Source organism: Saccostrea echinata, unplaced genomic scaffold (assembly GCF_033153115.1).
Source record: "Saccostrea echinata isolate AGI-Se365-2 ecotype Australia unplaced genomic scaffold, CSIRO_AGI_Sech_v1 ptg000033l, whole genome shotgun sequence".
NCBI lineage: Eukaryota > Metazoa > Mollusca > Bivalvia > Ostreida > Ostreidae > Saccostrea > Saccostrea echinata.
Genome location: NW_026889782.1, coordinates 9,965,191 through 9,981,616, shown reverse-complemented (window position 1 = coordinate 9,981,616; position 16,426 = coordinate 9,965,191). Strand labels below are relative to the sequence as shown.

At 33.2% G+C, this 16,426-nt stretch overlaps 2 protein-coding genes across 2 annotated transcripts; both read left to right on the top strand.

Annotated features, from left to right (window-relative positions):
- Positions 1-1,143: 1,143 nt before the first annotated feature.
- On the top strand, positions 1,144-4,003 carry LOC133198099 (uncharacterized). The gene is made up of 2 exons (XM_061334245.1): positions 1,144-1,349; positions 3,243-4,003. The coding sequence occupies exons 1-2, from the start codon at positions 1,163-1,165 to the stop codon at positions 4,001-4,003; spliced, it is 948 nt and encodes a 315-aa protein (XP_061190229.1). The 5' UTR covers positions 1,144-1,162.
- Positions 4,004-14,216: 10,213 nt separating this feature from the next.
- On the top strand, positions 14,217-16,370 carry LOC133198098 (Rieske domain-containing protein-like). Its single transcript, XM_061334244.1, has 3 exons — positions 14,217-14,379; positions 15,329-15,444; positions 16,192-16,370. The coding sequence occupies exons 1-3, from the start codon at positions 14,217-14,219 to the stop codon at positions 16,270-16,272; spliced, it is 360 nt and encodes a 119-aa protein (XP_061190228.1). The 3' UTR covers positions 16,273-16,370.
- The last annotated feature ends 56 nt before the right edge of the window (positions 16,371-16,426 follow it).

Below are 16,426 nucleotides of genomic sequence, written 5' to 3'. Positions count from 1 at the left end.
GACAAACTTTTGTCTGCTAATTTGTTACACAACTATGGCCCACGGAAAAAAAGTCATGGCATTTATATAAAACACCACCATTCCAACACAACTCAGCTCGATCAACTCAGAAATGCTCAATTCGGGGCAACACAATACAATCCCTTTTGCGATATCCGACCAATGGTTTATTATAATGGCGATTCATTGGCATTTTCATTAGTCTCTGGTATACTCAATGAATAATCAAATATCTCCTAATAATTTTTTTCTTCATTTTTCAACTAGCAATGCAGAAATAAAGAACCTGTCCACAGTTCATGAAAACCCGATTTTTTGTTTGTTCTGGATACATGGACTAAGTTGTGGGATTTTACCACGAGAACGAAAGTTTGATGAACAGGTTTTACGTCATCAGAACTATTTAAAAAAATCAAAACAAGTTTGATACGATATAAGTAAAGAATTTTTACTGAGATGTAGTTGTTCACTAAGATGTATTTGTTCACTAAGATATAGTTGTTCACTAAGATGTTGTTCACTAAGATGTAGTTGTTCACTAAGATGTAGTTGTTCATTAAGATGTAGTTGTTCACTAAGATGTAGTTATTTTGTTAACTGAAATGACAGGAAGCCTCACCACAACCCACAAGCTCATCTGCTTGAACCCATTATGGACACTAGCTTAAAGAACTGAAAGAAAAAACTTCAAAGCAAACAAAAATCGTCTTCTTTAAGATCCGCATATTTTATCTATCCTAAAGCAAATCAATTTAAAACACACAACTTTTAGTAAATGTTTGGTGAATTTATGTAAATTTTTGGTTGGCAATAGGCGTGGGAGAGTTTGACTGATTGCTGGAAAATAACAGGTGCGTGTTTTTTTTTACACGAATATTCTTAATTATCAATCTTAATTACACGTACAGCTAACGACAGATCGTGAAATGGCCAATCACCTATAAGTCAATAGCTACAAGACCTTTTGTATCTCATACATCATCACGCATGCGTAAACAGCTGACTTCGCAGGAAGTACTGCTTTGCGTCAAATAATCTGTTCAACTTCCAGAGGAAATCACGCGTGTCTAATGAAGCTTAAAGCAAGACAACGGTATATAAATAATGCAAATATCTTTCGTCTTTCTTTTAAAGTAGGTTTAACTTAAATTTGAATGAAAAAATGGCAGCAGAAGTTTTACAGCTTTCGTCACTTTTGGCTAATTTGCCATGTAGTAATATGATTGTCAGGGGGACTCCTCAGTGTTATTATACAAATATCAGACAAAGAGCCGTACAAAGAATTATGTGCTGCGATAAAGGATTGGTGTTTTCCGCAGAATTTTGCAGATGTGTCCCCTGGAATTCTGGTAAGACCTAACAATTAAAGTAACAATGATTTCTTTTTCATTATGAATTTGTCTTGATTATGGCAATGTTCCAAAGAAGACCGTAGCAGAATTTATAGGAGAATTTAATTTTGGTATTATTAGCGAGAATTAAGATCGCTAAAATTTACAATTCATTCGGTATCCGAAGAAATAGCTCCTGTTAACGTTCTTTTCAAAATGAATTTGCTAAAATTATCTCTGGCTAAAAATAGAGCTTTTTTAAAGGACAATTGCAAATCGTCGAATTTGCCTCTCGATAAAATTTAAATTTCTACAGTTCATTTTTGTGTTTAACAAACTACTATTTAAGGACAAATCGTAATTTTCCAAGAATAACAAGAATATTAAGTATGTGGTATTTAATCAGAATACATGCATTTAATGTTTTAAATTTTTCTCGCTTTTGTTTCAATACCAGAAATTGAATTCTAGCAAAATAATTTCGATGGTTTTATATTTGAAACAAGCATTAAAACTAGTATTACTGTTATTATTATTAATCAATCTACAAATAAATTTCTACATAAAAAAGACTAAAACTCATATTTCGAACTATGATACATGTACCTCTCTCGTAGTTTCTCAAAGCGGCAGAAATTATATTTTTTGGGAGCATTATATTAAAAAAAAAAAGCAAAATTAGAATGAAATATTTTCAAAAGAATACACTGCTAAATTCATACAAACTTTCATGCAAATTGACAATATTTACTGTAGACGTTTATTTTTTCACATACATTAGATTGTCTGTTACTATTTCATGTTTGACGAAACTTATCAATTAAAATCCAACATTTGTACAAAGCAGGAAGGAGAAATTAAAAAAAAATCAAACAAAATTTTATCAATCAAAGTTTAGAAAATATTAGTATGATATGTATTTGTTCGCTCTTTGTGAAATGATCCTCTTTTTTTTTTAAAGAAAAAAAAAATAAAGCTGTCATATTGGTAAATAAACAGAGAGTATATCAAACGTACTTCATTTGTGGAATTCCTTGATATTGTTTATTCATTTTAAGGATTCTCTTTTTGATTTGTTGCTACTCCATAAAAAAAAAAATAGTATAGCCAATCTTCAGATGAAAATGAGGCAAATAAATATATGTTTTTTCTTTCTTTTTTTCTTTTTTTTTTTTTGGCACTTTCTCCATTTTGTTCCTAGATAATAAATGGACAATAAATTGTCAAACACTTCAATGGAATTGTTCTTTCTATGTAAAATATACCAACTAATTAATACAGTCTAAATTAATTAATTGTATAGTAGGTACCATTTTATATGTAGAAAACATTTTCGTAGCTTAAATTATTGGTGAAAATATTCAATAATTGAGCCTTATATCCATCATGCATTCATTTTTTTTCCATGAGAAATCTGACAGGAAGCTACATTGTACACGATCAGTACATGTATTTGAAGATATCGACATTATGAACACTGAAGAAACATTTACCTCCCTTTTAATACTTGAACAAACAACGTGTATCCTGAAGAGCTCAACTTTTGGTCCCATAAAATTAACGGAAAAGTTTGTTTTCAAGTTGATGCGTTAGCATTTGGGAAAAAGTCCTCAGTTCCGAATATTGAATAATTAACCCTGCAAAGTACAAGTATTAGCGAAATTGTAAGTCAAGAATAATAAAAAAGAACAACAATAAGTGTTGAAAACTTAAAAAATTTCATATATGTACATTTTCATTCTGAAATTTAACTTACTATAGTAATTATTGTGGGAGGAGAGAAATAAAACATTAAAAATTGACATGCATATTCCAACTAGATATGTTCGTACCGCATTTTAACAGTGTAAGTTGTTTAATTGTCATAACAGATGAAAAAAAGAACAATATACAATTTTCTTGCTTTCTCAGGTATCAACTCGCTGCATGCAAAGAATTCTAAAGATTTATCCAGAGATCAAAGAAATCCCAAACTATCAGAGACAATAGATGTACCCAAAGCAGTGGTGGAAATACAATCAGAAGTCCCGCCAGATGCGACAGGTTTTCGCGAGGGCATGGATCCTGGAACACCTCGCCTTCCCAGACTGCAAAGTAACAACAATCGACAACCACAATATAGATTAAATCCTCTTCTTCGACCTCCAATGCCCCGGATAAACTTCATGAATATTCAACAGAGAAATGGAAGGATTCTGCGCATGCCTGTCATTCATGTTGTTACCCGAAATTTCCGAAATCAGTTCGTTCCTCGAGCATATCCAATCTACACCATTCGTAACGGCCGATTTTATTTTTCGACTCTTATGCGCCAGAGGTATCCGTCTGTGATTGCACGAATCCGACAACTTGAGGCTCAAGGTGTTGTTATAAAGCCGTCGTATGTCCGTCCAAATGTCAACAGATTAGGAATACCCACAGAATCATCTCAGTTTGCAACTGCTGCAGGTAGAAGGGAAAAACAAATACCTGTAGTTGACCGAGTGATGGAAAATACCGAAGGCCCCACGGAGACTATCGGACCTGTAGTTGGGGGAAATGAGCCACATGCGCAAACTCCAGATATAGCTGTCCCAACAACAACACCACCAGCTCCAACAACACATGCCCTGTTCATACTTTGTACCCAGTGTAGAAAAATTAAGCTCAGTCTTGGAAATAAATTTAATTGACGTTTATTAGCGATACCTCCTGTTTTTGTGATGCATTGTATTCAGGTTACATTTTTGATTTTAAGATATCGTATGGTCAATTTCAAGCTTTTAAGATCACGCGGGGCTTGAAACTGTATTTATGAAGAAACATTGTAATCAAAATTATTAGACTACACATTTACTAAAGAACATGCCTACCAGCTTGGTGGTCATTCATGAAAGGTCAAATTTATCCCCAGGACAGAAGGGGGGGGGGGGGGGGGGGGGGGGGGGGGGGGGGACCAGCTAGGGGGCAAATCGTGTTTAAGATTCAATAAATGTTATTAAACAAGTTCTTTCATATTTTTTTAATTTAAGTTTTATTAATTGATAAATAAATATTGATTTCAATTGTTTTTGAACATATTGAAGATATTTTTTTGAAAAACTGTGAAACACGATTTGCCCCCTAGCTTGGTCAATTTGTCCTGGGGATAAATTTGACCTTTCATGAATGACCACCAAGCTGGTTAACTCGGGCAACAGGCATGTTCTTTAGTAAATGTGTAGTCTAATAATTTTGATTACAATGTTTCTTCATAAAGGTATGGACGAGTCAAAAATGTTCAAGCCCCGCGTGATCTTAAAAGCTTGAAATTGACCATACGATATCTTAAAATCCAAAAATGTAACCTGAATACAATGCATCACAAGAGATCAAAACAGAGATGAGGTATCGCTAATAAACGTCAATTAAATTTATTTCCAAGACTGAGCTTAATTTTTCTACACTGGGTACAAAGTATAGCGTATACGCTTTTCCATAATCAAGTGGAAAGTTGTACATACATGTAATTATACACTTTCAGGTGTACATCACCTACACCCTGAACAGGGCATGTGTTGGTAAGTGCCAAAAATTCAATATGGCTGAGAATTTTTGAGACGGTATAATTGAAGATGTTTCCCCTGTGATTTATAATTATGTCAGGTGTTTGATAGGTTGACTACAGATTGTTTGTTTAGTAATATATACTGAGTCAAAAGTCAATGCATTTAAGAAATTAAAGAAAATGTTTGGTACTTTGTTCAATACTCAAAAAAATTCAGGCAGAAATCATTTACAAAAGCAACATTAAAAAAATCTGAGATCCAAAAAAAATCTCGATTGCTGTTGAAGTGTGGGCGTAAATATTGCATATATAATTATACTACAATAAATCGCACTTGATTTTTAGTGGTAAATTATCTACACAGAGTGAACTACAGTTTAGACCAAAACAAACGCGTCCATAAATGACAAGTCAAGAAAAAAATATTGATCTAAATTATTTACTTTAATAACAAAGATGTTGGCCATTGGCCTTTATTGACTCTGATACAAATAAAACAAAATTCTTGATCTAATTGAACCTTGCTATTAGTAAACATTTATACAAGAAATACAGCTCTGAGAAACTCCTACAGGAACATTATCGAAAATATTGTCTTATTGAAAAAGTCGTTTGTGTTTAAGAAAGCAAATAAATGCATACTTTTTACATGTGCACATTAAGAAAGTTTACTTATCATTTATTATTGTTTCAAAACTTCAGGAATGATTTTTCTATTGGTAAAGTTATTTTGCAATGATTGTAATTTCTTAAATTTATGAAATTTCCTCATTTAATTGAGATAAAGAAATAATGTTTGTAATAAAACTGTTATTATCACACGTTTTTGATTCAAAATCATCTAGATAATGTAAAATTCTTCAGCAAGAAATGTAAATAATGTATAATAGTTGTTTATCACAGGACCAAATTACCACTGAAACGTAGTCTATTAACTGTCGAGTCCTTCAACCCCATCCCAGGATTCCCTTCGCTGTTAGAAAGCTGTCGAGTAGAAATATCCGGCTGATTACGCACTTTATTCACTGCTGGAGAAATCTTTCCGGTCCCAGCCCGCATTACTTCCGTTCCCGACGATAATCCACGCGAAATGAAAGAATTAGTCTTCGGTGCATTTACAGAAAGTAAACCGTTCGAGTTTCCTTTAACGACATCTTTTGGGTTAGAATTTATGCTCTTCTCTTGTGTATTTTGTAGGTTATTGTTGTTTCCGAATTTAGTCGATGGATTTGCACTTGAAATATAAATATCATTAGCATAATTTGGATACATCGCGTCATTGAAGGTTGAATCATAATTGAATGGATTCTCGGACATATAATCCACAGAGGGCGAAAATACGTTAAAAATAGAGTTTAAAAATGACGTCACCGGATTGGTCGGTGTTTGAAGCGCGGACCTATGAAGAGAGTATGGAATCCTTTGCGCAATGATTCTGTTAGTCCGAATTTGCTCGTAGTCAAAATCAGGAAACATAACTCTGTTGGGGTCTATAGTGCTGATTGTTGTTGTTGTCGCTTTAGTTCTCGATAATGCCGATGGTGTGTTTTTTATCGTGTTTATTACAGGTGATAGCGTTGTTTTTGGAGCTGCTGTTGCCCAAGGGCTGTAAACAAACTGATGAGAATCCTTGCTAAGGAAGTTACTTTTGCTCAACGAGCGCGTTGTGGGCTTCTTGGTAGTGGAAAAGACTAAAAACAACAAAACAAAATCAACAAAAAATTCTGACAATTAGATACAGATTTCTTATCACATGACTCTTTTTTCTGAGTTTTCTTTGTCCAAAGAAGAACAATGTATTCTTTAACCGATTTAATTTTTTCCGAGACTTTTGCATAAGGAATGATAAAAGGAATAATAATTTCTAGACGTTTATAGTCAACTTAGTTTTTTTTAATGAAAACATTACAATGACAAATATATAGATGAAAACATTGAATGGATATAAAAGAAAGAAATTTTATAAATTATTAAAAATTTTGAATAAATGTATAGTCAAGTTAGTTTTAATTATTAAAAGGTTAAAAGAAAACAAAAGAATCGTTTTTTCATAACATGTATGATTTGAATAAAAATAATCAATTGATGTAGATGTATTTTTTCTTCAGAGTCGATTTCCATGGTATATCTATATTCCATGAGATTTTGGGCATTGTTCGCAAAATGTCGAAGTTAAAATTGTCAGATGAAGCACAGATTAAAACTAACCAACTAAAAAACAAAAACGGTTTTATTAAACAGTATTGTAATACATTAATTTCCTACACTGTATATTAATACAAAATGACAAAATTAATTTCAAATGATACTGCCTTTAAAAGTCTATTAAATGTCTTCCTAAAATGAATACATGTAAATAACATTGCAAAGATCCTAAATAATGAATGAAAGGGCAACTAAGATAACAAACACATCAGTCTGTTGAAGTTTGGTGGGGATTCTTACCTGTTTTTGTTGATGGTGTTAGGGGTGCTGCAGTCTGAGTGGTGGGTAGAGGCATATTTAGAGGTCCCTCCGGCAGATAAACAGGTCGCCCAGTGACAAAGCCATTAACTTCTAAACTTTTAAAATTGCTGTCAAAGTTTCCATACTTTAAGCTATTTCTAACAATATCCAGAAATGAATACTCTGTCTTCCCTTTGAAAGAACTCGGCACATTGATTGATAAAGAGGGCAAGGACGAGTCTGGATACTGACCGGTCAGGCGGAAGTCTGATATACGATTCGGCACCCAATACGTACTCTTTTCTGATTGGTTGGTTTGTTTCTGTTTCTCAAGTTCATAATCTAACCTAGAAACAGCATTATCGGACCATTTCCCTGCTACCATTCCTTTCATAACTTTTTCTAAATATTTCTTGTAAAATCTTTTGAATTTTTCTGACCGTCTTATAAATGGAGGGAGTATTGGCATCATTGGATTTTGAGTCGTGGTAGTGAACAAATACTTCCGGTCTTTAAATCCAGGACGAGCTATCCTCGTTCTGTTACCTGAAGGTGGAAGAATAGCTATGTCTGCGCAGTTATAGTACTCTTCCTGTTTCCCACAACCAAGTCCTCCATATCCGTCTTGGCAGGTTCCCCAGTTGTTTCCTGTAAAAAAAAAAAAGTATATTGCATCAGTCAAATCATTTTTTTTTTAATTCTCAAAGTTTATCGTCCCCCTGTTCACATATTCATATATGAAATTTTGATTTATTGATAATTTTCTTTTAAAAGTAATTTAAATCGTAAGTGAATAAAACACAAATTCTGTAACCTGTCTTTTTCTTTTTAAAGGAATAATTATCATCAGTCTCAGGTAGAGTAATCTTATCAGAGGTTAATGAACTTTAAGTTATTTTAAAAAAAAATAAGAATTAACTAATTAATTAATTCATTCATTCATTAATAAAATAAAAAATCCAAAAACAATCAAATGTAAAGAAATCACGATCGGATACTTGCACCTTGAAACTGATAATTAAGTATTGGAAAAACAACTAGGATATTGCACAATTCTTTGAACTCTTTGTGGAAGAAAAAGCAAAAACAAATATACACCACATCTTTATTTATACTTTTTAAAAATGTAAAGCTATTAAGGAATTGGAAAAACAAGTACCGCCAACCCATTTCCATTGAAGAACACATTGCGAGCACGTGACTCCATTCGGTATCTTGAGAAACAAGTTGTGTTCCACAGCAGCATTCGGAACATATCTAGTTCCGTATCCCTCAATCGTTAATGGGTATTTATCTAGGCATTCCTGGGTTATTGGCTCTGAAACGTTGTTGTTAGAACAGAGATGAAATTCAAAATATCCCCCAATATTCGTTAACACATCTACAGTAACGTTCAGAAACTCGTCGTCTTGATAATATTTCCGTACAATATATCCATTAGCGTAAAGCCCTCCAGCTTCGTTTTGGCGTTTTTCGTCATAGGAATCTCCACACAATCCGCAACTTCCGTTGTTTATTTCATGCAGTCGCTAGGAGATTCAAAAAATTATTTAAATATTATATGCATCCTTTTATATAAAAAAAAAAATTACCTGAAAAAAAGGTCCAAACATTATCATACTGTTAATACAGAGCGTTCATAAATGAATAATTATTTAATAATCCATCTTTTAGCAGATACGGAATGCAGTAAAACACGCCTATAGCAAACACACTAGTTTATAATGAATTTACGCTTACACCGAAGTGATTTTCATTCCCCATGACTTAAAAAATATAATGTAAACTTGATGAATATAACGAATTACGCTTATACACTGTAAAGAAACCAAATACATGTGTAATCCATCCCTGGCACTTCGTTACATGTATAAGCGGGTTTTACTGTACATTGTTTGGAATCAAATTAAATGTGTATTTTTCAAATATTCCAATTTGCTTTTGGTTAGAAAGGATATAAAGAATGATAATTATCACAGTCTTACAGTTGACATTTTCATTTGGTATATAACTCTATTTTTATCCATATGACTATGAAATTTACCACGAATGAGAGCGTAAAAATATATATCAATCACTTTGAAATAATTGTCATTAATAAATGAATAAAATGCAAAAAAAAATTGGCCTTACAGGTGGATCTCTTTACCCGAGGTTTGTTGGTGAAATAGACAGTTACACATGTAACAATGCTTCCTTAGGCCAACTTCAAAAAATGTTTGGTTGCCCTCTCCCGACCGACTGACTCAAAAAGGCCCGACTAAAAACTTTTTTCAACCTCCAGGAATTAAGACATTTTTTTTTCGTTTTATTCCTGAATTTTCCCATTCGTCAACACATATGTTGAAATTATCTGAGAAAAAAAACGATTTTCCCACCTACCTATAGCGACCCAATTTCTTTTACCCTGTGTCGGGAGAGGGCAAGCAAACATTAATTTAAAGACGGCCTTATCTAGTGTTTATAAATACGACAACAGACATCGGAATTATCCAAAACGTTATACATGCTATATGCTGTTTGTGTCAGCTTAACATCAATATATACCTTTATCAAAAGCCCAATACACGACAATAATGTATTCGCAGGAAAAAACAGAAACATGCCCTTGAGGTAAACAATTAACAAGTAGAGCTTTTTCAAAAAGCTTACCGTCTTTAGCAACAACCTTAAACAGTAAACCGAACTAAACGTATCAGGCCGTATAATTCTTGAAAATTACATGGCTTTCTATTTCTTCATAATTTTTTTTCTGACATAAACCCTACCAAGTGAAAAGTTAACAGATGTTCGACTGTCTCCGTAAACTTCGACTCTGCTTCCGTTCATATCATTCGGCAAACCTCGGCTGATTCCATCCCCTTTGAGATATGTAGATGAGGTATGAATCGGCCGAGGTGTTGCCGAGTGCTGCCGAGATTAGAAAGACAGTGAAAAACAAAGGGAAAAAGATGCATACAAGCTGTAAAGCTTGCATGCAATAAAGATCAATTCTGTTAAGAATGAAAATATAGAATTTTTTTATGCCCCCGGATCGAAAGATCCCGGGGGTATATTGTTTTTGTCCTGTCTGTCTGTTTGTCTGTTTGTCTGTCTGTTTGTCTGTTTGTCTGTCTGTCTGTTGTCAACTTTAACCTTGCCCATAACTTTTGATTGGTTGGAGCTATGACTTTCATATTTCACATGTGTATTCCTTGTGACAAGACCTTTCTTTGGGTACCATCATATTTGACCTTTTGACCTTGACCTTGGAGTTTGACCCACTTTTGCAAAATTTTATGAGACTTAAACCTTGGCCATATCTTCTGAACAGTTGGAGCTTGGGGTTTCAAACTTCACATGTGTATTCTTTGTGACAAGGCCTTCTTTTGGATACCAACTACTTTGACCTTTTGACCTTGACCTTGGACTTTGACCTACTTTTGAAAAACTTTAACCTTGGCCTTAACTTTTAAACAGTTGGTGCTTAGGGTTTCAAACTTCACATGTGTATTCCTTGTGACAAGACCTTCCTCTGGATATCAACCACTTTGACCCTTTTGACCCTGACCTAGGAGTTTGACCTACTTTTGACAAACTTTAACCTTGGCCATAACTTTTGAATGGTTAGAGCTAGGGCTTTCATACTTCACATATGTAATTCTTATGACAAGACTTTCCTTTGAATACCAACGACTTTGACCTTTTGACCTTGACCTAGGAGTTTGACCTACTTTTGAAAAACTTTAACCTTGGCCATAACTTTTGAATGGTTGATACTAGGGCTTTCATACTTCACATATGTAATCCTTGTGACAAGACCTTCCTTTGGATACCAACCACTTTGACCCTTTGACCTTGACCTAGGAGTTTGACCTACTTTTGAAAAACTTTAACCTTGGCCATAACTTTTGAATGGTTGGTGCTAGGGCTTTCATACTTCACATATGTAATCCTTGTGACGAGATCTTCCTTTGGATACCAACCACTTTGACCTTGACCTTGACGTTTGACTTTTATTTAAAAAACTTTAACCTTCACCATAACTTTTGAACAGTTGTATCTAGGTCTTTCAAATTTCACAGGTGTTTTCCTCGAGACAAGATCTTTCTTTGGGTATCAACATTTTTTATCTTTTGGCCTGAATTTTGACTTGCATTTGAGAAACTTTAACCTTCGACATAAGCTGCCATACGGGGGCATAGTGTTTCACAAACACATCTTGTTTTTTTTGGTAATTGCTTTAAAAAAAAAACTAGCATGTTATATCGAAATAATTACTGCCAAATTGTTAAGAAACAAAAATTGTTAAGTCGTACGAAAATTAGATCATCAGAAAATTATCTCCCTTGCATTGAACAGCATTTCAACCAATGAAATAATTGAAAATTTTTTCATCATGCAATTTCTACCAATCACAAAAGAGAGGAAGTGCATAGTCCGAAGACTGTAAAATACTTCAACTCTGTATTCCGTCTTCCAAGGAAGACGGTAATAAATACATGTCTAGTAATCATCACCTGTACTACATATTACTGTTCTAGATTAAAATTGGAAGAAAAATTAATATAACTTGAATTTTCCTTATTAGATAATCATTTTTAGAATAAATATTTCGTTTAAGTAAGAATTATACATGTACTTAAGGTGCGGAGTATGTAATAGTCTGTATCATCCAGTCGTTTGCGTTTGTGGAGGTAAACGCAAACGTCTGGATGATACAGACTAGAATATGTAATTGTTTTTTAACATACCATAAATCTCTGCATTTTTTGCAAACTTACCCAGAATCCCCCGCAGTTCAGTCCTGTGTCGTCCACATTTTTAGGGACACCCATCTGATTCCAAGGGTAATATCTCCACAAGCTTGACCTCATAGGGGGGTCAATCAGATGACCTCGACCTTTCACAAGGTGAAGGTCAACGAGGAAAAACAGTATGTGAGTGAGGAACATTAACAAATTCATAATTATGTATTAACCACAACACTAAGCACAGTTTTTGTTTCTGTGAAACTGATGTCCGAAATTCATTGTAATATTCCGTAAAAGAAACTACACACTAGCACAGATCTAAATGTATTTTCGCTTTCCTTCTGGCTCCCAAGAATAAAATTAAAGTAAAATCTTTTCATGAAACGCTCCAAAACTATGGTTCATATATTTATCCTTTCGAGATGTGAACAAATGGACACGTATGTTCAGAACACGACATTTCTTCGCACACAAAATTACCGAGTTGGGGGCCTTCGGTTGTAATGGTTGTTAATTAGATTATTGTGTTTAGTCTAGGTGACATTCCCATGTACTTATTTGTCGTGGTCATTATTTTCGTCCAAATAAATTTATGTCTGAGAGTGCTTACCTTCCATATCCAACTATTTACAAGGGCTAGACGAAAAAAGTCTATTAAAATCCTGATCGTGATCTCTCTATATAGAGGTCTAAGGACCATGTATTAATGTATACATGTATTCAGGAAGTAATTTATACCTTCTCAAATTTAATCAGGAAAGATATATTACATTAAAAAAAATCTTTTTATCTTTTTTTTTTCAATGACCAATCAGAACATTAGAATAGATCAGCTATTTTTACTCACATTTTGGTTAAAAAAAATCTAATCTTTTAGTACTCAATTTCGTTTACGAAGAAAACAGAGCATCAGGTAAATATCCTGTGTTTTGTACAAAAACCATTACCGCAATGAAGAAATGAATGAATGAAATAATAAATAAATAATAATTGAATAAAATAATATCTTGAAATATTACTAAATGTATTATTGTACCAGTTATTCGGAACATATAATAAGAAAGGAAAGGTAAAAATGAAGCAGGCCAAAACACTACATTTGTATTTTTTGAATGAATGTTTTATGTTTGCCCATATATGTTTACAGAAAAAAGTTTTGGTCATGACCAGTTATTCCAATTATCTATTAGTGGTTGTGATAGAAAGTGCATATTGGGAAATAAGCAATGATTGTTATTGATAAAATGTATAAAAATTATGAGAAAAGTATTTTCAAAAACCTGTCCTAAATTTTGTTTAAACTGCTGCTACATCTGTCAATTTTAATTTCATTTTCTCATCAGTTATTTACGACTAAACGAAAGAGTTTTACAATAGGTACTCCCCAACTTTGGAATGTGTAAGGTGTGAACTCAAATCGACACATTTTCCGGATACAAAAAGTGATGAATAAAAATAAGCTGACCAAGTAAAAGTGCTTTGAATATGCTACAGCTGCCAATGAAGCAAGGATATTTCTTTTAGCATTTTTGTGTGTTGCACCTCACCGCCTCTTCACGTGACAAAGATTCATGGCAAGTGATGAATCGATTTTATTAACAAATGCACTGAAAGCACACGCCATTTGCTGCATTTTTAAAAAAAATATCTTGATTTTTTTTTACCTTTGAAGAAAAAGAACTTTTTATGAAAAATGTTTAATTTTGTTTGCAGTCGATAAATTTGATGCTTTGCATCAATTTTACTTGTATAAGTATGCATTTTCTTTAACTGTGACAACCCTTTTTTCGCTTTTATAAACACTTTATTAACAAATGACGCTCAATTATGCATGTTATGCAGGAACAAACCTTTCAATTTACGTTTCACAATTTCGTTTATCTACATGTACGTTAAATTGAACTCCTCGGATATCTCGCACTATCGAGTGTACAGGATATATCCGAGGAGTTCCGACTGTCTCCAGGTAAGATTTCCAGGTTCATTTCAGTTCATCACACAGCAATCTACTAGATAATCTGGAACTCTGGAACCTGTAATCAATAACTCTGATGAGCGAAAACATTTATCCGTATTGATCCGCAAAGCAATTAACAACCTCTTCCGAAGACATCAAGATCCTTGATTTACGCGCATTGATCTGACGTCGACATCTTCACCTGATGCAGACGGACGTTTGAAATGGGCGATTCTGGGAAAGAATGGAGATATTTGGGGACAGTGGAAGAACTGAACAAAAAGAAATGCCAGAGATTGTATTCTGCCAGTGGAAAGGTTTACGATTTGGCGCTTTTTTATCACGAGGGAAAGTTTTACGCCATGGAAGCTTGGTGTTCACATTTAGGTGAGGTATCATTTAATTAAAGTGTTTGGTTTAATTAGAATTACAATGAACTTGGAAATGCGTAAAAAATTAATTTAGATGTCATATCTTTACTGAAATAGAATCCAAAAATAGAAATATATTTTAGAGTAAATAAATTTTCATTTATTCCAACATTAATTAAAATTACAAATTATCTAAACATCACCCAGTGTGCTACGTATACATCTCCAAGGGTAGGGGGTGCATAATTTAATGTTATGTATATTTTCAAATGTAAAAATTTAGTTTAAAATAGTTTCCAGTGCAGTATCTACTTACTATGCCATATTTAAGGGAAAAGAGAAATTGGCCAAATTTTAGGAAGGCGCCCGTAGCACCACCTTCAATCCGCCACTGGGGTCATAGTTCAAGTTAAAGTAAGGGTTGGGAGGGGAAGATATGAAGCGGAAGGTATAAAAAAAAAAAAAAAAAAAAAAAAAAAAAAACGGGGGAGGGAAGAAAGAAAAGGAGTGCCACTTAACCAATCCTAACAAATTCACATACGTTCAATTGAATTCATTTGAAACTTTCGATGTTTGAGACAAAGGTATTTTTAAGATAAAAGCTTGTAAAAGTTTGTTTCTATTAGCCTTTGTAAGATACAAAGACTTGTTTTTGATTGCACTGAATAAGTAAGACCACTTTGTACTTTTAAAAGACATTAATATTGGTTCGGTATTCTGTTTTACCACAGTATGCCAATATCTCAATTTATGCATCTGTTATATTAAAATGGCTAGTACGATAAATGCATCTTTTCATATCCTTTCTTTAATTTATTCCTCTGACGTTGATATTTCTTATTCCTGTATCAAAGATTTGGACTTTTGTAAGATCTAGAAGGTGAAGTACATCCAAATATTATGAAAGTATAAAAGTATACTATAGTACTTTACGTTCTGTAATGTAAAAATGTCATTGTTCATAGGGGGTCCACTATTCAGTGGGGAAATCGAAGATTACAAAGGAAGATGTCACGTGATGTGCCCATGGCATGGATATATGTTTGATATCAAGGATGGCACTAATGAAATAGGACTTAAGGTAAGTTTATCTTTTACCTATTGATTCATTTGCAATTAATCATTGGCGATATATCTCTATCACAAATGAAATTGTTTTAAAGGAAGAAAAAGAAATACCGGTAAAAATAAAACCTCAGTATTATATGAATTACTCCGTTCCTTTCTACTATCATTCTTATGAAGCATAATGTACCAAAGCACTTGTGTAATACACCGTAATGCTGGAGTTCTGTTACAAGAACGTTTTGATATTAATTCATTATGAATCTTTCATTATGCTTTATATTTTTCGCTCATGTATTTTAGTTCATGTTTACATATGCTTCAAAAATGCTAAGTACATGAAGTAGTCAATGTTTAATGCAGATTATAGAATTGCTAGATTTTATATGGCGGTTACATGTTAACAGCTTAAAACCGATTTCAAAACTGTTCACCTCTCAGATTAAAGTACGGCAGATTTACATGTACGGAAGACGAAAAAGAAGGAATAGATATTTGAATCAAAATTAGTAAAGAAAATATTACTATATCCTTGGTAGTTTTCTCCTTTCTTTTTTCGTGGCCCTTCTCCAAAAATCATTTTAAAAAATAAATTACCACAAAAACGGAGATTAATTAATACTTTGAAATAATTAATAAAAACAGCGTAAACTTTTGTAATGTTTGAATATCAAAAATATTCAAAAGTTCATGGACCCTTAACATTTAATTTTAAAGAAGTTGTTATAATAACCTTTTAATTAGCTGTTTATTGTGTTGACAGCAAGAAGTGCATGAGGTCAAGATAGAAGATGAAAAAGTGTATGTTTTATACAAAACTGAGCTGAGCCTATCCGCTACCTAAAGGTATGCAGACCTGTTGAAATCAATATTTATTTCATAGTCTTCACAATATATATCTATGATTTTCCTTGGTCATAATTGACAATATCAAACCACGTTAGCAACTGTAAATTTGTATAATATGAAATAAAAAGTGATACTATAAGATGTTTGGT